Source organism: Penicillium solitum (genome assembly GCF_028829755.1).
Source record: "Penicillium solitum strain IBT 25940 chromosome Unknown utg000004l_segment0_segment0, whole genome shotgun sequence".
NCBI classification, from domain to species: domain Eukaryota; kingdom Fungi; phylum Ascomycota; class Eurotiomycetes; order Eurotiales; family Aspergillaceae; genus Penicillium; species Penicillium solitum.
In genome coordinates this window covers 2,363,819-2,384,700 of record NW_027072124.1, presented here as the reverse complement: position 1 = coordinate 2,384,700, position 20,882 = coordinate 2,363,819, and the positions used below count along the sequence as shown (strand labels likewise).

Here is a 20,882-nt window from a genome sequence, read left to right as displayed (position 1 = left end):
GCCACAGCTGGACTGAAAGGGTATCATATGCAAACTATTGTGCGATATTACACTAACTCCAGATAATGCGTATCGTATCAAACCACCCAAAAGAAAACCCCTCGCCATCACTGCTCAATACCCAAACCAAAGCCCTTAGCCTCGGCATCCTCCCTGAAAGCCGACCTGACATCTTCGGGCGCAATCCTGAGCCGAACTTTACTACTGCGGTCGCCCCGAGTGGGAATCGTAGTACCCCCAAGTACGCTTTTAGAGCCAGAGCCTTGCTCTAGTGCTAGAATACCGGAGTTCATGAGTGACATGGCTGCATGACCCAGGCTCCGCACGCGAGCACTGGGCCCTCCGCCTAATAAGAAATCTTTTACGCCTGCGCCTGCGCCAGCGGCTCCAGCAACGGCGACGGCTGCATCGGCGATGCGGCGAGCTTCGTCGAGGACGTCGCCGAATGTAGATTCTGAAATGCCTGTCCGGTGGACGCGGGCGAGTAGGGCAGCGAGGAAGAGCTTTCCTGATAGCGGTAGACAGCGCAAGGACTGCTGGAGTGGAGTTGATGTAGCTTCGTGAATGGCTTGCTTGATAGTGGCGATGGTGACGCGCCCTGGTTGGCCCTTCGCAGGAGGTTTAGCGACGGCTGACTCTCCAGCTGCTTTGGCTGTGATAGCCTTGTTGCGCCGGGCGGGAGTTTTGCTGGGTGTGGGGGGTAATGATTCTGTCTCGTCTTTGGCCTCATCTGCGGCAGCAGCCTCGTCGGCTGCCTGCTCGGCGATTTCAACGGCTCGACGGCAGATGTCCAAAGCTCGTCGAGCATCACCGCTAACGGCGGCTACTTTGCGACTTGCGAATTGGACGGCATCTGGATCAACGATATTGCCTGGTACACTGGCCAGGCGGGTACTGATAATTTCCATTAGATCTGTGTGACGATATCCCGGGAAGGTGATACGGGTTAAACCGAGACGACTGGAGATCTTGTTGCTTAGGGTTCTTTCGGGAAGATCCATGGTGTTTGCAACAGCCAAGACAATCAGGCGCGAGTGACGGAGCGCAGGCCAGTTGAAGAAGTTATACATGACGGACTGGTTTTTTGTGACAAGTTGATCCAACTCATCCATGAGCACAACACAAGAGACCCGACGAGGGGAGGGATTTGAGAATTCTCTTTCGAGAAGATCCAATGCATGGGAAGGTGATACTCGGTCGCCTTTCAAGGCTTCCCATAGTAAAGAGTAGGATTGATGCGGGTCGGTGACTTTCATACCGTTAATCTCGACAAAGATGAAATCGTCCATCTCTTCTTCAAGCACGGCACCGTTTAGCTGTGCAACCACCTCCCGGACCGTGGCAGTCTTGCCAGTGCCTGGGGTACCGGAGATATAGATACAAGCGCCTGTGCCTTCCATGATCGCAGCGCTAAGATGGTTGTATACAGTGTTGAATTCAGTCTTCCGGCACGGCAATGAGTCTGGAACAGTGGAAACGTGTAGCAAATTCCGAGCTTGACGGTAGGGAGAGTCGAAATGCGTGGGTGAGAGGACACGGGTACCCAGAGGAGTAAACTCAAGTGGTTTTTTCACGACGATCCTGATACAGTTAGTCTTAATTGACAAGGGACATGTATTTTCGCCGGTTCTTACCGTTTATGCGTCGGGGTCATCAGGGCCTTCTTGCGCTGTGATTGTGGCGTGGCATTCGTTGCAGCTAGTCGCTGCCTCTTTCTTGGGGTCGTAGGTGCGGTGGCCTCCTTGGTCTCGACATACTACAATGACACAAATTAGTACCGCTTCTGCAATTGAAACCAGGTGGCTTAACTCACTTCATCGTCCGCAGCCTTGCGTTTTCTGGAAGCCTTCAAGCCATCCCTGACCCAATTGATCAGATGTTGGATGTTATCTTCATTGTACACCTGCTCCCAGATAAACTCATCGGTATACCGTCCTTGAACCTGGTTCACGCCTCGTCGACAAACGATGCACTTGTTGTATTCCGCTAATTCGGTCTTGCTCTTTGGAGGTCCATTCGGGTATCTAGCACCGAAGGCGCTCTGAGACATGACCGCCCCTTTGCCGCTGATTGATGTCAAGGGGTTGCTGTTGAAATCGAGTGTGATGTACTGTTCGTTGGGCAAGGCGTCGGTACGGCGCTTGTTTCTCGTGCCCATGAATTCGTCGGGGGATGCAAACCACATAATATTGGCGGATTTGACAACCTCGTCTTCTTCATCGTCGTCCTCTTCTTCCAAAAATTCTGTAATGATGCCAACCCAGTCCTTTCCAGCTTCGGGGGATTTTAAGAGAATCACATCGCCAACTTTGCATTGGAATTGACCCATCTGGGCACCAACAATTTTGCGTTTTTGGCGAGCGGGACGGGAGGATCGTCTGCGGCTACGTTTCGCCGGGGTATCATCTTTGGCTTCACTTTCCTGGATAATCTCTTCATTTTGATCGTAAATCCAGCTCCAAGGAAGGTCCTCGACGCCTAGTTCATCATCAGAATCGTCTCGAACCAGAGCTCCCTTGGTCATCCATTGGGCACGTTCGCGGGCGCTGCGCCTCTGAGGCGAAGGGTCTGAATCGCTATCGCTCATTGGGGGCGTGGGAGATGTGACCGGGCAGAACGTGCAATGAAGAAGGAGAAATCGCGCTGGACGCGTTGTCCACTTTCGTCCCTTTTGGGTTTAGTCCGGCAAGGAGGTCTGGCCAATCAAATGCATCTACCTCATAGTAAGACATGGAGTACATTGCAAGTATAAACTAAATAAAATACATGAAATATGGGTGCTTTCAACTAACACTGTAAACGTGTGTTCGTACGATAACTCTACTGCAGCTCTTACTTCAAAGCCATCACACAATTTTGCTGTATAGTCGTCAAACTATCAACACCTTTCTGTTTCGGCGTTACCACGATGCATGTTATAAATCGGATTTGCTTATCCAAATTACGTGATCCTGATTGTCTGATATGTTAAATGTCTATCTTAACACGGGACACTGCGGTTCGCTCTTTGTGCTCTCCTAAACCTCGCATTTTTGTAGTCTACCTACTAACGCCCTGGAGAATCCTGGAATATTTTGAAGAGTGAATCTTAATCTAGATTTATATGTACCATCACATACCTTCCCTGATTGACTTTACATGCCATAATCAATAATTGGAAAAGAGAAGTTGATCACATTTGCCAGATGCTTCAATATTGCGGAATGATTGTATATACCACGGAACAATGGTATTCCGGAACCCTAACATCCATCGAAATTTAACGTCTAGTGGATCAGTTTTATAGATACCCCCCTACCTTCAACTCGGTTTCTCGCCATTTAAAAGAATTATATCACAATAATCTCAAAGTGAAATGTAGCAGGCCTCTTTTACCTTTTACATCAACTTATCTACTACAAGAACCAGGCGCATGATTATTACGATGATATTGATTTCCAGGTATCTTGATTCTTGATCCATCAATATCTTCTCATTATAGCGAGAAAGTTAAATGTAGGACGAGCTGGAGGTGTACCTGGGCGGTTCCGCGGCTACTACGTAGTTTGTACATAATAAATAAGCGCGGAACCTTGAATAGAACAATGTATGGGTGATACTCCTACTCTTTTAAGTAACCCACTCCCGCGCGGTTCTACGCAGGAATGAATGCATGGATGCTCCCATTATTTGATGAACTTCTAGATAAAAAGCTTTAGCCTCATGTCCCTAACTCTCCCCCCTTTCAAATTTCTCAGTTTCCCGTCGTCTTCGCTCCAATTCGTTCCTACCCTTTGTCTTTCTTTTACTTTCCTCCTACGCTACTTTCCTTAGGTCGTGCACTCAGTCGCCCCTGCAATCGATTTGTGCTCAGTTTCATCACACCTTCATCGGCAAGGAGCGGTTTAATGCGTCTCCCATTTCTTTCACTTGCCCGTTTGATATTTCTGAAATAGCTGTGTCACCTTCCTTCGGCTTGGCCCATTCCAAACAATCCGCTGTGTGAGACATCGCTGTGGTCATCGAACACCTGTCGCTACCTGATCCCACTGAAATGGCGCCTATGTCCCAGTCTTACGAGAACGAGTAAGTATATTTTGTGCACGGATATTTGAAAGTACGTTCAGCTAATAAATTCTGCCAGCTGGGAGCGTCTCAATGCCAAATGTAAGATATACCTTTGTTACCTTTGTTTCAATTATGAGTGTCTGTACTGACCTATCTAGCATGGGAACTGCCCAACTACGGCCCAGGTCCAGATTTTGGTCGGGGGACAATCTACCGACAAGACTATGACGAGGATGCGCAGGATAAACATGGTGATAATGATGCCGAAGATGATTTCGAGGATATGAACTATGATTCCTCTGCTGTTGACGATCCGCCACTGCCTCCAACCTCAACGGTTCCCGTAACTGGTCGGTCTCTCAAAGGTGTACCTGCTGTACCCACACGATCACCAATTCCAATCCAAAGCGCCTTTCCCCAGACAGTTATTATCGGACCTAGAGCAGGCCGAGCTCAGGCACCAGAGGGGCCAATATTCAATGAACGAGGCCCTAACACCATCAGTTCCAATACATTCGCACGACAGCAGCAGCATTTGGCAGGTAATCTCAAATCGGGTCAACGTGCCCCTCTCAGGGAGGGACATACTTCCCCATCACAATCACGGGTTCAGTCAAAAAGAGGCAGTACTGTTTCAACTGCTTCGAAACACAGAACTAAGAATCCGCCCCTCGCACCGGGGCAAAATGACTATCATTCTAAGGCGAAGTGGCGCAAGGGCCTTTCTCCGGATGGTGCGTGTGCTCACATCAACCGCAAGTACATCACTAACGGTCAAATAGCTTCTTATCGTTTGCCTTATGAATGCCAAGTATTCCAAGCAAAGTGAGTATATAGAGCTTTGCAGTCCTTGGTCTTGGAACTAACGCAGAGTCAAGGATTAGACAAGTAACCCCAGGAGAAACTTCCAACATCGATTTTCGCCAGAGAATTATCGAGGAGACTGGTGCCTATGTGCGGATCAGTGCGGGAAATTCCAAAGTCAGTTGCCCCCTAGAATTCCCCAATATATGAGGAACTGAATATGCTAATAGCCCTAAAGCTCGTTCACATCTGGGGCAAGCAAAATCAGGTTTTGGATGCCCAAAATATGCTTCAAGATATGTTGAGTCGGTTGATGCAGCAGCGGACTTTGCCTGCAGCATCGCGGTGGGCCAAGATACACGCGCATTCAAATACGAAGGTTGCCCATGCCCGGTCGCAGGAAACCCACGAGGAAAGATTGTCCGAGATGCGAAAGCCACCGAGAATTGCCTCGGATTACACAGTATGGATAACCCCCTGCTAGCCCTAGTTGTTTTGGTACTTTATGGAGACTAACTGTCCCTTGATACTACAGCTTGCCTTCCTCTGGCCTTCAGATGGCCCCTCTCTGAACTACTTTATTACCGCGCGGCGTGAGATCCTCGATTTCATTCGCTTGAAATATGACGTGAATATCTACGTCAAGCCTGGTATCTCGGACTACCTTTTCATGTCTGGGAATGATGAGCGGGATATGTGCATTATTGCGTCTCGATTCCGAGAGCTGTGGGAGAGGCTTATGGTCCAACACGAGACAGAAATCAAGCTGCTTCTTATTGCGGCGCCCCGGACAGAGCTTATGAGAACCCACGTCATCCTCCAAAAATCCGGTGGGCTCTCACAACCTGTCCTCTGTGGACCGGAACTGGCACCAGACGTGGCTGTGACCTGGGAGACCACTGCGGAGAAGATCAAGGCCAACAACAAGAGCATTGTCACCACCCGCCTTAGGAAAGCACTGCATGTGATTCCTCGATTTCGGGGATTCTTGCAAATGCGTGCAAAGTTCGGTTCGTTCACGCTGCAACAGTGGCGTAAGCCGGCAGATGGAATCTCTTATGAGTTCGCAGAGTTTCGCGAGATGCTTACCCATATGAACACCGAAGGACGTTTGGTTCCAGGGTATGTTATCACTCCAGCCGGAATCTGATGGTTTGCTGATTGACTTATCTTTTTAGAATCCGGCTGCAGCAAGATGAGATCTTCGACCGAATCATCAAATCAAAGTTTCTCAAGCCCTGGGGTAAAGCCAAAATCGAATCCCTCTTGAATTTAATACCTAGATATTCCGCCAACTTTGAGTACCAAGTGAACAATGATTCAGTGATTCGCGTGGAAGCGAAATTCTCTCTTCCACTCGGCTCGCAGGAGTTTGAAGTCAACGGAATCCGTTGTTTCAAATCGAAACAGATCAGTGCTCCTGTTGATCGTCAGATGCCAATGCAGATCAGCATGATTGACTTTGAAAGGTCTGCTTACCCTAGATCCCTTTGGAATTTTACTGGAAGCTGAGTTTGAATCTAGGTCCGACTGGCAACTTGAAGTGAAGGCTCTTGAACTATGCCCTGAAAGGGAGATGACCCCCGAGCTAGATAAATTCATACATTCTGTTGGTTTCCAATGGAGCCCAAATGCCAAGAACATTGGATGTGCTCCCCAGCGCAAGGCGAGGTTCTCCTATGGTTCGCCAGTCAAGCGCTTCGTTGAAAAGGCCGCAATTCAGCTTCGAGTTAAAGAATCACCGCATGTATTCGAGCTCGCCCGCTTCGACGAGTACACGTACGCGGCTGGTCACTGGTCAACGACCCCGAAAGTGTCCTGGGGGGCATCGCTGTTCAATCCTAGTTGGGATGATATACTAGGTGAACAGGCTGATGTCAAGCCCGTCGACATTTCCAAGGATGGGTGTTTGTCGGTGTTCTTTCCCCCGCCTGAGGATGACCAGGAACAGACGGATAAGCAGAAAACGGACGATGAAATCCGCAAGGAGGCTGAAATCAGAAAGATAGACGAAGAGAAGCAATTGAGCGTTTTCATGAGCGCTGTCCAGAAGATTGCGCGGATGCTGGCGAATCCCGGCGCTGAGATGCCCGAGGTCCTCGAGACTGATCTTGGAAGTCTGTTCTAGTCGAGTCAGCAAAATCAGGCCAAACTTGTCACATCTTGTGGGGCCACAAGGGCCAATTCAAAGAAGAAACAAATGGAAGGAAAACAACAAAATCGACAAAAAGGCAGAAAAACAAAAGGAAACCAAAAACAAAAAAAAAAAAAAAACCCCATTACTACCGTCTGGCTTGCTTATTGAGCCAAGATCATTTAGGTATGTAGCAATAAAAGTCCAAATTCATATTTGAAGTTATTCCTTGTTTCCAGATATCGGAGAACCCCTTCGACCCTGAATGTGTAGTCCTCTCTTCTCGTTCTTCCGATTGTACTCCATCTCCAGTTTGCTTCCAAAATGGGAGATATAAACCCTGTATATGATTTCGATTTGGATTTCTCTATGGGAAAGTCATGTTGACCTATTCGTACCACGTGGGTCGAGTTTAGCCCGCAGCGGCCTGAGGAGCACCTTCTGAGAGCATCTTCTGCCTCAGTGCTGTTGGAGAGAGGTTAGCAATCGAAAGAAAAAGGGCCTGGTAAGGAAATAGGAATCCCGCGTCCTATTATCCAGGAAAGGGGCCAACTCACTCTCTTCTACAATGCGCAGTTGCGAGCTCTTGGTCTGTACGATCTTCTCCAACTCCTGCAAGTTTGCCTCCAAGCCCTTGACCTTAACATCGTAAAATGCGATCGCCTTAGGCGCAGTCTGAAAACAAAAAAAGACAAACTGTCAGCCCGACCAATTCCTACCACCAACATCGCTAAATATAGCCCCGCTACCACATACCTTTTCAACATAGAATCCAGTTCCGACATCAACAAGCACCTTCTCGCGATCCGTCAACCGGCCCTTGACATACAGCGAGCTGGTGAGGGGCACGAGGATCTCATCGCGGCCATCGGTTCCCTTCTTCTCGTTTCCAGTCACGCCGTCATTGATCGAGCGTACGCAGTCGCGGAACTTGGCTTGGGCGGCGCGTAGCTTCGTGTGCGAGGTGGTCAGGTGTTCCAATTCGGAGGTGAGGCGGGTTTGGAGTGCGCGGAGCTGAGGGACGGAGAGAGAGGCGAGGTTAACTGATTCCGAGTGGTTAGCTGGGTATTTATGTCCATATGACACGGAGAGCCGGAAGCCGGCGCTGCAGAGTCATCTTAGTGTTTGGGGGGATTGGAGACGCACTTCCTTGGGGAGCTCCATCTGAGGATGGAGCGTTTTGTGACATTTTGGAATTCGGGAGGTAGAATGGGGTATTTGAGGGGATCAATTTCGGATCGTGGGTTTGTGTTATTGTAGATCAGGTCCTCGCATTGGGACTGTATATAGGTAGGTGGTGGGGGGAGCTTCAGAAAACTCCTGGGTCGAATGCGTGGCGATTGTGGTGATAGTGGCGGGTTGTGTTTATACACACGCACCTGACCACCTCACTTCCATGTAACTTGTACAGATCATATCTTTGTCAATGACCAAAGACTTAATTATAACTCTATATTATGTTTAGACCCTCTAAATTTGCTCAAAGTAAGTTGTCGGTGTATTATCCATGTATTCATTATCCATGACTACTTGGAGGTAGAATGTTATCTGCGGGGAAAAGATCACTCCGAAGATTCCCAGTTCTCCGCTCCGCTCCGTAATCCTTCTTCACTACATATCAATGGCTTCAAGACTGGCAGCATGTGAAGCTTGCCGAAAAGCAAAGGTTGCCTGTGATCATAAGCGGCCGGCATGTACTCGGTGTGTAAGTAACGATAGAGCTGCAATCTGCATTTACCGAACGACTCCTTTCAAGAGAAGAAGGGTGGAGAGTTCTACACCCCTGCAGTCTCCTAGGTATGCGATATGTGATTATATTGGCTTTATTCTCACATGCTTATTGAATCTGCAGTCGGATACCTCCGGCACAACCATCCTTCACTCCAAGGAATAATCCCTATCCAAACCCCGGCTTTCTAGGATCCTCTAGCCATGTCGCTATTTTCAATGAAATTTCCCCCCAAGACTATCATACATCCGATACATACCATCCTTCTGAGGATATGACGATGTTGATGCAGTCCCAGTCCACTGGCGAGAATATCTTGTTAATCCAAGGCGCGGATATTCTCAGGCAGCTGTTAAACACATTTCCTCTAGCCGCCATGAAGGATTTTGTTACCTTTTGGCTAGCAACAGGAGCGAACCTAGCTCTGGCAGAGCCTTTTACTGAGAAATGTACTGAAGACATGATGCGCCTATTCACGTCCTTCTCACAAGAAGACAACTGGCATTTGGCATATGCCCAACGTCTAACTCAAAATTCCCGGGAACCTTTGAAGTTTAGCAGCACATCCGATATGGAAACTTTCTCTGCACAGTTCCTTGACCAGAAATTCCGATGGGAAAGTCTAGGTATTTTCCTCTCTGCTGTGAGTCGAGCAGCAATCGATATATCATTTTTTCCGCCGTTGTTCAAAACCGAAAAGGATCAGTTTATCCTTCGGAGGCTATCTACAAAGCTCAGTGATCTTGCGTTAGATATCGCGCTCTCGCTGGATTGCTTAAACGACCTACAGCTGGTTCTACAGTATGAGAACTTTATTGTACACACCCATGTTGATGGCGACCAAAGTAAGAAACCCCCCTTAGTTTTGTTTGTAAACCTCGCAGCTCACCGGGAACCCAGGCTATCATTCGTGGAGTAGACTTGGAGATGTTGTGTCGTCTATGTTTGCACTTGGCTACCATGAGAATGTCGAAAAATCCAAGCCACCAATTCCGAGTTTTCTTGCGGAGTTACGAAAGACGGCTTGGGCCACGACATACTCGGCGGACAAGAATGTGGCTATATTCCTTGGTCGCCCACCTCGGATGAGCAAGCGGTTCTGCCATTTTCAAGTACCTTTGACCCCCACAAGCTCGGATCAGGTTTGGAACACGTCACATGTTGAGGACGAGGTCGTCAGATGGAAAACAGACACACCAATTTGTTATATGTCAAGTATTCGGTGGGCGACCCTCTGCGCTGCACTGAAAGAAGATGTTCTCGAATTGCTCCGATCAAAGCAGCGCGAGAATTTCAATCAGAAAGCTAGGTAAGCTAGAGCCATATAACGTGGGATTCCCTCGCTCGTACTAATTTTTGACATAGCATCATCCGGCAAAAAGCTGAAACTCAATGGGCAAATCTACCTCCTCGCTTTCGACTTTCGGGCGCTCTGAAGGAATGTTCTGGGGATGCATTCGAACGCGACCTTCTAGCTAGCATACGCCTGGACCAACTACATGTTCTCTTTCTACTTCAATTGGCGTTTCTCGATACCCTGACCGAGCCCGATCCATCTATACTCGACATCTCGGAGCAAATGCTCTCTATTGTAGTGGACAGCATTCTTCTACGAGACCAACTGGTCAACTCTGGAACGGGACTCGTTTGGAAGGTATGTTTATCTACTTCCAGGATCCGAACCTTTACTTACTGGATTAAAACCCGACTAGATCGCCCACTTCGGCCTTCCAGCTTCAGGGATTATCCTTCTTTCAATGCTGAAACAACACCGCGCACTAACCCAAGGAAGAGACTCATGGTCTAAAACAATACTCAATCTCGGCATCTTTGTTGCGCAGGTCCAGGTAGGGAGCATCGTTCGGCGCGGAGATCCAAACTATGCCTTGATTTCCAAAGCGACACAGACGATTGAGCGCTTCCTCGATTCTATACACCGCGAAGGGATACAATCCCCAACGCAACTGCCATCGCATCTAGGAGAGAATGGTGACTGGGCTGCATTTTTCAGCCAGGATCTGTGTGATTTCGAGACTGACTTTTGGGAGAACCTCGCGTATCATCCTTCTTTGTTGGCTTCGGATCCTAGTTTGCCTCCAATATAGTGAATGAGCATATTTATATACAGGAATAATATACGACGAAATTGTCAATTGCTTAGATATGGAATTGCAACCACCGAAAACAATGATTCTTAGCATCAATATTTTCATATATAACATGTGGTACATTATATTCCATTCGACTATCACATCTCTACGCGGCATATTCACGATCGTATATGAGATTGTCTTAAGCACCCTGGATAAACCCACTCAAAGAAGGGCACATGTGCACTTATAATTATTTCAAGATACGTAGCAAGTAATTGAAAGGATGCATATTTCCTGTATCAAATAATCAAGGCTTGATAATAAACACTGTAGTCTAAGATAAAATCAAGTAGTATATCAAAGAGAGATCTAATGATGCTAAAGTCTGCATTTTCTATGTATTATAATCACTTTTGCTCCTTCGCCTTCTTCTGTTTTGCTTTTTATGTTATAAAACCAATATACGTACACCCTGAGCTGTGTTAAATCGTCATAGATTAGATCACTTACCTATCTATATTTGGGCCCTTCTAGAGCTCCTCATCCGGTTCCTCTGGAGTAGGTTGGCGGCCTATACGACCAAGATAATCTCGCATCGTAGACCACACGCCAGGCTCTGGTTCAGCATCCTTATTCTTAACCTTAAAAGCCGTATATTTTTCGTCCATCGGAGTATCACCATCAGCATCCAGGCTTCGTGAATCATCTGAAGACGAGTCACTTAGAGTGGTAAAACTAGTCCATTCGGTCTTCTCCTTTGGCGTGTTAGCATCAGTCGATCTCTTCTTTTGAGGCGGGGCAGTCTCTGAATCATCTGGCTCATCTCTAGCCCGTTTGCGATTGGTACTTTCCATAGTACGTGTGAAAGCATCTAGCCCAGTGTGAGGCTGAGATGGAACTTCCGCAGGATCCGGCACATAGTATCCAGGTTGTGGGCTACCCGGGATAGGATAGTGAAGAACTTCCGGTGCAATCACGGGAGGAAGATCCGGATCTAGACCAGCACCAGGAGGAATGAGAAGAACATGAGCAGGAATGGGGCTAGGGGCAGGGACATCATCAGTAAGAATAAGAGGAGTTGTGTCACTAGTAGGAGCATTACCAGAATCCGCACCGGCATCGCCAGCAATTGCCTCCGTAACAGCCTGATCGGCAGCGTCATCAGCAGCGATGGCAGCAACTAAAGCATCAGCGAAAGCAGGAGTGATTCCAGGAGAAGGGACACGGGCAGGGACATAATGAGCAGGGACATAACCAGCAGGGACATAACCAGCAGGGAAATGACCAGTAATAATAAGAGGAGTTGTGTCACTAGTAGGAGCGTTACCAGAATCCGCACCGGCATCCCTAGCAATTGCCTCCGCAGCAGCCCGATCAGCAGCGTCATCAGCAGCGATGGCAGCAACTAAAGCAGCAGCGAAAGCAGGAGTGATTCCAGGAGAAGGGGCACGGGGAGGAACATAATCAGTAAGAATAAGAGGAGTTGTGTCACTAGTAGGAGCATTACCAGAATCCGCACCGGCATCCCCAGCAATTGCCTCCACAGCAGCCCTATCAGCAGCGAAAGCAGCAGCGAAAGCAGGAGTGAATCTAGGAGTAGGGGCAGGGGCAAGAAGACGTCCAGGAACACGAGCGGGGACAAGGGCAGGAGTAAGAGCGGGAACAGGAGCGGGAACAGGAGCGGAAACAGGAGCGGAAACAGGAGCGGGAACAGGAGCAAAGGTAGGGGCGGGAACAGGGGCTGGGGCAGGAGTACGAGCGCGAATAGGAATAGGAGCGGGGGCAGGGGCGGGAGCAATAACAGGAGCAGGAGCAGCAGGAGGAGCAGGAGCAGGAGCAGGAGCAGGAGCAAGGACAGGAGCAAGAGCAGGGGCAGGGGCAAGAGCGGGGGGAGGGGCAGTAGGACGGGCAGGAGCACGAGCGCGAGCAGCAGTAGGAGCAGGAGTACGAAGAGGAACGCGAGCAATAGGAATAGAACCATTAGAAAAAGCAGGAGGAATAGGAGCACCAGCAGTAGGAGTAGCATGATGAAGATCAGGAGCAGTGGTAAAAGCGAGAGGAATAATAGGAGGAGGAGCAGGCGCCGCCGGAGGGCGAGGGGCAAGGCCACCTGAAGCAGCAGGGAGAGGGACAACAGGGACAGGGTCAACAACAGGATAATTTGGATCCACGGCTCTCCATGTAGGATCAGTGAAGCGGTAAAATCGAAGAAGATCGAACAGACGCTCGGTGAGGTCCGCTCGATCTGGGACGTAAGCGAGAACTAGAGCTGGAAAGTCATTGTGCCTAGCGGTGATCCTATGTCTGATATCAAATCCTTTCCTACCTGAGAATACTGAATTCCAATGGCCTCCCTTTGAAAGACAATTGTACAACATCGGATTGTAGATCTCTCGAAGCAAGTGGACGACGGCTTGGGCACCTCCAGGGTTCGCGGCCATATTAATACCAATTGATTCAAAAAAGGACCCCTCATGCTTTGTGTTCATATTCATTCTCATATTTGTGAAAAAGCGAGCCATGTTGGAAGAGGTTGATCAGAGGCGATTTTTATAGAAGTTAGACTGTACTGTTGGCTTGTTAGATTGTACTATTTGCTTCAGTTAAGGACTTGTAATTGATAGGAATGGTTGGAAATAATGATGGTTTAGGTAGGATTCACTGACTGCTAAATACTCGAGAGACCCTTTGTGCTACTTGTTAGATTATTGCAAGCATGGCCTATGTATGTATTTTGAGAGCCACAAAGGGACACATTCTAGTCTCAGAATGGCTTTTTAGCACAAAGCGACGCATTGATGAGATGTTCGGCAAATCCAAACAATCTCTTTATCAATCATGGGCTAATTAAGGATATTACTTGCAAGCCATCGTTTTCTTTCTCATATGAAAATAAAGGAGGACAAAGGGAGATGGTGTCCAAGAGTAACTAGAGCCTCCATTTAGAAACAAAATAGGAATAAAGTGCTAGTCTATTTTTTATCGTCTAGATCTATAAATAGCCCTCCGCACAAACAAGACCAAATAGGATAGACCGTTTATATGCCTGTCGCCATTAGTAGGATGGGTTTGATAGAACAGCATACAGAGTCGCCTGTGTGTGACCCCCAAACAACACAAAGGGCGAAGGTTCTGAACCCCATAGAAATGGAGGTTTGGATCAACCACCTTGCCCATTACGGCAGTACCAGCTGGATTATGGTGCGCCATACCGGTGGCCCGAATACGCGCTTCGAAGTTCTCATTTGACAATTGTGAGGACAAAGCAGGCCTCATAGGTGGAAGCACTTTAGCCTCGATTTAATCCTCCAAGTTATGTGTAGCTAGCAGAGCCTGTATAGTCCGACGACTGCCGTGGATAAGACTGACACGATCGACATCGGTGTCAAATTAGGTTGTTGGCGTCAATGAAGGGAGGATCTGTGAGTGACGATGATCGAATAGTAACGGGTCCTCAAGAAGTGGACGCTAGTAACGCCGCCGAGGTCATGATATGACTGCCATCTATTAGGAAACCTGGCACCCCGAACCATTCATACACAATTAATATCTCCAACAGAGGTCTGCCGGGCTTCAGGGGGGATTTTTCCGCTTGGGAGCTAACCCTTGCAGTGTCGTTTTACATGGCTGACTGTAACTCATCCGTCGGTATATCCTGGTTAGTTGCCCAGCTGCCGGGAAGCCTTTGATGAATGCGGCATAGGAAAGAACAGGGTCGTCTAGTGCTAGACCGCACTCGGGGTCGCAAGTTATATAAATGGTAGGCGCAAAATGATCGTTCACGTCCATACCAACCTCTGGCGCATCGTTTACTGTAGGGATAACATGGTAAGATAATTCCTTGATCCGATTCCAGAGAGCCGAAGGATATGTGGTATCCGGTGAGTGCCGACTGCAAGGGTGACTTCTTTCCGTGCATCAAAGCGCCGAGCATCTGATAATATCACCCCACCAACCCGGGGTTTGAGGCTGTCTGCCATGAACTCAAGTGGACGAACGATGGTTACAGTAAAAAGCCGTAATCCTTCTAGGAGGTGCACGGTCTTTGCTGTTTATCGTTTTCCCTTGTTTTAACTCTCCAAGAACTCATCAGTACCATATAAATTCCCCGAGCAGCCATCTGAGTCATACTGTACTCCGATTTCCCCCCATGTCTTATGTCTCTTTGATTGGCTCCCAAGACGACATCGCCGCCTGGGGTCACTCTTAGAGACTGAGGTAATATGAAGTGGACTATCAAACCTAGGTAGCTTGAGCTCTGCTTTGGTGTTGAAGAGAAATACTCAGCCTTTTGGAAGTAGGGAGGCAATCCGTTATGTAATACAGCTCAGTCATTGTAGTCGACTGCGTCGCCCCGACTTGAACTTGGCCACAGACCCCCCTCCCAAGCCCTTCTCGGTGTGGAGCTCGTGCACTCGGTTCTCGATTTTGGGCTGCAGCAGTGTGTTATAGGTCTAGTCAAGCTCCGAGCCAAGCAGAGAGAAGGCTCCTGGAAAGTTCTGGGCATTTGAATTGTGGCAGGGTCACTTCCTGCCTAGAGGACAAGGATGCCGATGGACGAGTCCCATTGCTTAAGGCGCGAAGCAAACACGCACCCCGTTAGACCACTTGGGCACCCATACTAATGTCTCCAACCTAAAATGAAGGGGACTGTTTACTTTGTTACATCATCGAAGACCAACATTAGCATTGGATTTCACAATAGAGTTCAATCGCTCGGATGTATTATCCCAAGTTCCATCCTATAATATAGCCACATATCTCCAATACCACGACTTCGCGGCTGAAAAGAGGATTGAGTGTAATCATGTGATTCGGGTATATCCGATGCTGACTGCAGTCTTACACGCTCTTTGTCATATGCAGGGATGTAGCAGATGCAGGAATCCGAAAGATTCACCTCCTTTTCAGCTTTACGAGAGAATTCAACGGGCAATCAGCCACATGTAATAAAACATACTTTATATTTCCTATTCTATTCCCTTACGATCAGGTTGTATGTCGCATGACCCGAAAGGCCGAGGCTTGGCCAACATGATCATCCTTCTTCCCCCGCATGCGCTTTGACATGGTCGATTAAGCGATGATCGATGATTATTGTCAGACTGGGGTTGATTTTGAAATTTGGACAACTGTCGTACGCTCTTTTGAGGTTCGCTTGACACTCTTTTATCTATGTCGATAGCGCCACAACGTATAGATGTAGTATTATGGCGTCTTGCCTGTGACTTGGTCACAGAGTGCTATGATCCCGTTTAGCGTCTTAGTGCTGACGGGTGGTATAATGTGGCTGTCCTTAGACAAAGCCACAGGTTTACTTTGGGTCTGATCTGCAGCTGTGTCAACCCCACGGGGAAAGTTTGATCTCTTTTTATATTCTGTGGGGTAGCCAATCTTTCCCAATCTCCCCCCTAAACTTTTTTAAAACGTAAAAAGAGAGATCTCCTGGATCTGAAAAAGCCACCAAAAAGCTCCTCATCATGGATGAAAAGTTGTCTAAGGACCCTCCTCCTCACTATGAGCATGCGGTCCCAGCCAAGAAAGAGCTGGATGAGGCGGCCAACCCAGATGCACCTGAGCGCCGCCAGGCTGCCGGTATCAACATCGTTCAGAATCCGTTGATGGTAAGCCTACAACTGAAAACTCCCATCTTTCATGGTCATGCCGAGCATGAACACTGACCGTATTTGTGTCCACAGCGTAGCTCCAGGGCGCAGGCTATTATTGATGCCCAGGCATACGCAGAGTCGCGTAATATGAGCGAGTACGCCGATCTGTTTGGTAGGGCTGCTGTCGTTGCGCGGAGCCCCAAAGAATTCCTATCGGCTCCCGAGCTTTATGAAGAGGAGCTCACCGCACTCGCATACGAGAGGGACCATAAATGGCACGGCCCGTTTATGCTTTGGTACTCAATTGGCCTGTGTGCTGTCGGAGCCGCCACGCAAGGATGGGATCAGACTGGATCTAACGGTGCGAACTTGTCTTTCCCCAAGGAATTCGGTATCGATGGTGAGGGAAAAGATGAATGGATCGTGGGAATCGTCAACTCCATTATCTTCTTGACCGCTGGTCTTATGTAAGTCTAGCACCAGCAGTGAGGATACCTCTCCTTCTATGTTTGGCGACTGACTTTATACATAGTGGTGCTTGGATTGTTGATCCACTTAACCACTATTTGGGCAGACGAGGTGAGATTTTCGTCACTGCTCTCTGTCTCACTGCGACGCCAATCGGCTCTGGCTTTGCACGGTCTTGGCAAGGACTATTCGTTGCGCGATTTGTGATGGGTATCGGCATTGGTGCAAAGAATGCTACGGTGCCTATCTACTCGGCTGAGATGGCTCCAGCCAGAACTCGAGGTGCTCTTGTCATGTTCTGGCAACTTTGGGTTGTAGCTGGTGAGTATCTCTCATCCCTCGTCAAGAAATATAGCTAACCTCTAGAGCAGGTATTTTCTTGGGATTTGCTGCCAACGTTATTGTCAAAGATGTAAAAGATATCGCTTGGCGTCTCCAGCTCGGTTCGGCATTCATCCCATCTTTCATCCTCGGCATTGGCATATTTTTCTGCCCAGAGTCTCCTCGCTGGCTTATGAAGCATAACAGGCACGCTGAAGGATTCCAGTCGATGATGCGGTTGCGAGCTCACCCGATTATCGCTGCGAGAGACTTCTATTACTCATACGTTATCTATGAAGAGGAACTCAAGGAGGCACGGGGTGCAGGCTATTTCTCCCGTCTGTGGGACTGTTTTGCCGTCCCAAGAATCAGACGAGCTAATTATGGTGCCTCGACTGTTATGCTTGCGCAGCAAATGTGCGGTATTAACAGTAAGTTATGTCTCGTCTCATTGAGAGTAGCCATTGATAACACATTTTAGTCATTTCATTCTACAGCTCAACGATCTTCCGGGATGTCGGCTACACAGAAGACCAGGCCTTGTATGCGTCGCTTGGCTACGGTGCTATTCAAGTCGTGTCCACCATTCCTACTCTGTTCTTGATCGATACCAAAGGCCGAAGAACCCTGACCTTGATTGTGAGTCGTTCCAGAATTCTTTGCAGAATATTACTGACTTGCTCTTACGAAGACATTCCCCTTGATGTGCATCTTTCTACTAGCCGGTGGTCTCTCTCTTTTGAACAAGACAGATAACCACGCCGCAATGATTGCACCAGTTGCCTTGTAAGTTTAATCATTATTTCCACTTTGTCTGAGCATAGGCTGATCGATATCTTCTATTAGGTTTGTGTATCTGTTTACTATTGCCTACTCCCTAGGTGAAGGACCAGTCGCTTTCCAATATTCTGCTGAGGTATTCCCGACTATTCAGCGAGAGCAAGGAATGGCGTGGGCTGTTTGTATCAACAACACTTTTGGTGGGTATTCCAAGCATCAAATCCATGGAGCATCGCATTAACAATATATTCCCCAGCTGGCGTCCTTAGTCTAACTTTCCCTCGAATGATGACTGTGATGACCAAGACCGGTGCATGTAAGTTATCACACCTTTGAACTGCGATATTCAAATTGCTGACCCTTGCTTTAGTTGGCTTCTATGCTGGACTTAACCTGCTCGCTTGGTTTATGATTTTCTGCTTCGTCAGAGAGACCAAGCAGTTGACTCTAGAAGAATTGGATCGTAAGTCAAGTCTCGAATTTACATGACCATATACTGACATATATTGCAGAGGTGTTCTCGGTGCCGACTAAGAAATTCATTCACTATGAACTGACTGTGTGGCTTCCTTGGTGGATCAAGCGATATATCTTCAGACAGAAGATTGAAAGGCCACCACAAATCATTGCACTTGGTGACGGGGTTAGATAAACTCTCACAGATTTCCATATGCTGGATATCTTCAAACTGCAACTGTTGGATCAGTGCCTTTTCTATCACTGGTAACTTGGTATTTTCTTTGTCCTACCCCTATGAGATAGGGTGACCTACATGATAACCGCAATAATTCCCGTCGTTACATATGCAGAATACATTTCTAGTATTGCTTAATGACTATTGAGGCAGTGAGGCCGTGGTATCATAGCTATCTCAGGTACCTGTAGGTAAATAAAGGGGACCCTTCAGCAGGAACAAACCAGCACGTCTTCAAATTTCCAAACTTCTGTCAAAGAGACTTCTCGCCTACTTTCATTGGCATATTCTTCGACTTGTATTTTCATATTCCCTCACTCCATCATGGACCAAACATGGGCAGAATGGCACCATATGATCGAAGAAATAGGAGGAAACACAGGAAACACAGGAAACCCAGAAGCTTCAAGCTCACGTATCCAGTTTACACGGGCAGAGGGCCAACTTCCACCACCCCCGTCCAACATCCCACTGATTCCATGTCTTGAGAGCGTCCATCATGTCTTCACGTAATCGTTAAGGGTCGATGTACGTTTACTCATTTGGCCGGAAGCCTGGTTCCCAGGGGATGACCGACTCTGTCCCCTTTGGCTCCGGCCTTGGATTCAATTTCCCCAGCTCCAAGAAGGGATATGGGACAAAATCTTCGGCGCGTCCGACCTTGTCAATGCGTGTGTTTTTGCCCCGCAAGCCTCCATCCAATACACCGCTCAACTCCTGCAATGGTACCCGGTGCATTCGGAAGACACATTGAAGCAATTTGCACACAGAACACTGGATGATTTCCTTGGGATGATTGTTAATTTTATAGAACAAAAGGACACACTGCGGTACAGGTTCAGTGTTCGTGGACAACTGAACTTCGACCGCCCGCATGATTGCTGCGTTGCTGTTGCGAAATTCGGATTCGAAGAGCCGGCGTACGCAGTTTTGTATATTCCCTCGTTTTGTCTGACGGTGCCTGAACTGGTTGCAGAGTTGCACGCGACATCACCGCTAAGGCCCTTCGACAAGGAACCGAATACATTTGAGGAACATGCCACCGCCATAGTGGTCCATGCGATTGTTCGAGTCTATTCAAGAATGATTTGCTCTGGACGCCGGTATGGGTATATCTACACAGGAGAGGCCTTGATATTTCTTCACATCCCCTTAGATGATTGTAGCGTTGTCGAATACTATCTCTGTGTTCCCACGCAAGACGTCGAGTCTCATGGCTATGATCTGGATTCAAACTGGTTTCGCCGTACGGCTTTGGGCCAAGTCCTCGCTTTCGCACTACAATCTTTAGATTCCACTCCACCATCGCAGGAATGGCAAGACGCAGTTTATCAATCCTATCGCCCTCTCGAAGACGATTACTCAATCCTCATGCCCCAAGCCCCGGATGACCTTCGACTCCGCCCACCAGCAGAGTTCATGTATGAAAACTCATTCTGGCCGAGATTCTGGGGCAATATTCTGCATGCAAACATACCAAGGGGGGATTCTGAAGGCTCCGGTCCACAACCCTCTGAGTCGGACGTTTTCAGGCCTTACTGTACCCAGGCATGCCTCCGGGGAACCTTTGAAAAGGATCTTTTGGATCAAAACTGTCCGAACGCTGATCAGCACGGCGTAGTAAAACACCGAATCAGCTCACAAGAGATCTGCGACAGGATGAATGAACAACTTCGAGCGAATCGGTATAGAGGATTTCAGCAGCTGCACATTACCGGTCGAGTCTGTTATCTGTTAAAAGCAACACTGCTATCTCATGGGTACACGATGTTGATCAAGGCCACCAGTATGAGGCGGCCGCGCAGGATCCATGCTGAATTGGAGAACTATGAGAATCTGATGTCGTTGCAGGGGTGTCAAATTCCTGTATGTCTAGGGATGTTTTCACCCAAGATCCCATATTGGTATCACGGGGTTAGAATGGAATACATGCTGCTTCTCAGCTGGTCTGGCATTCGAACGGAGGAACATGCGACCCTCGAACAGGAGATGCAGAAACTTCAGGACAAATTTCAAGAACATGGAGTTATTCAAAGGGATGCATCCTTACGCAATGTGCTGTAGAATCCCATGTCGCAATCATTTGTGATGATTGACTTGGAAGATTTGAAGTATGTGAATGGCGTTTCAGGGAGCTCTGAGGGACATGGAAGCCAGCAAGCCCGGTCCAGTGGCTACATTGCAGATGATGACAGGTAACCTT

At 48.1% G+C, this 20,882-nt stretch overlaps 6 protein-coding genes across 6 annotated transcripts; 3 read left to right on the top strand and 3 right to left on the bottom strand.

Annotated features, from left to right (window-relative positions):
- Positions 1–107: 107 nt before the first annotated feature.
- On the bottom strand, positions 108–2,587 carry N7455_006898 (origin recognition complex subunit 1; the record flags this gene model as incomplete). The annotated part of the gene is made up of 3 exons (XM_040953464.2): positions 108–1,581; positions 1,635–1,756; positions 1,814–2,587. 3 exons carry the CDS (start codon positions 2,585–2,587, stop codon positions 108–110), a joined length of 2,370 nt encoding a protein of 789 aa, XP_040816057.2.
- A 1,446-nt stretch (positions 2,588–4,033) lies between these two features.
- On the top strand, positions 4,034–6,979 carry N7455_006897 (uncharacterized protein; the record flags this gene model as incomplete). Its single annotated transcript, XM_065605452.1, has 9 exons — positions 4,034–4,065; positions 4,124–4,146; positions 4,206–4,781; positions 4,830–4,872; positions 4,926–5,028; positions 5,090–5,314; positions 5,387–5,973; positions 6,030–6,320; positions 6,376–6,979. 9 exons carry the CDS (start codon positions 4,034–4,036, stop codon positions 6,977–6,979), a joined length of 2,484 nt encoding a protein of 827 aa, XP_065461306.1.
- Positions 6,980–7,397: 418 nt separating this feature from the next.
- Positions 7,398–8,174, bottom strand: N7455_006896 (prefoldin subunit 5; the record flags this gene model as incomplete). The annotated part of the gene is made up of 4 exons (XM_040953643.2): positions 7,398–7,450; positions 7,543–7,660; positions 7,742–8,028; positions 8,132–8,174. The coding sequence occupies 4 exons, from the start codon at positions 8,172–8,174 to the stop codon at positions 7,398–7,400; spliced, it is 501 nt and encodes a 166-aa protein (XP_040815933.1).
- A 278-nt stretch (positions 8,175–8,452) lies between these two features.
- Positions 8,453–10,819, top strand: N7455_006895 (uncharacterized protein; the record flags this gene model as incomplete). Its single annotated transcript, XM_040953701.2, has 6 exons — positions 8,453–8,470; positions 8,526–8,782; positions 8,838–9,559; positions 9,615–10,023; positions 10,080–10,368; positions 10,427–10,819. Coding segments are annotated over 6 exons (2,088 nt in total), but the record flags the coding sequence as incomplete, so codon positions are not given.
- Positions 10,820–11,337: 518 nt separating this feature from the next.
- Positions 11,338–13,248, bottom strand: N7455_006894 (uncharacterized protein; the record flags this gene model as incomplete). Its single annotated transcript, XM_065605451.1, has 2 exons — positions 11,338–13,070; positions 13,134–13,248. 2 exons carry the CDS (start codon positions 13,246–13,248, stop codon positions 11,338–11,340), a joined length of 1,848 nt encoding a protein of 615 aa, XP_065461305.1.
- Positions 13,249–16,287: 3,039 nt separating this feature from the next.
- N7455_006893 (uncharacterized protein) lies at positions 16,288–20,743 on the top strand (the record flags this gene model as incomplete). Its single annotated transcript, XM_040953557.2, has 11 exons — positions 16,288–16,431; positions 16,507–16,883; positions 16,949–17,205; positions 17,256–17,636; positions 17,687–17,844; positions 17,897–17,991; positions 18,052–18,185; positions 18,242–18,301; positions 18,356–18,448; positions 18,498–18,558; positions 19,516–20,743. The coding sequence occupies 11 exons, from the start codon at positions 16,288–16,290 to the stop codon at positions 20,741–20,743; spliced, it is 2,988 nt and encodes a 995-aa protein (XP_040815947.2).
- Positions 20,744–20,882: the final 139 nt, after the last annotated feature.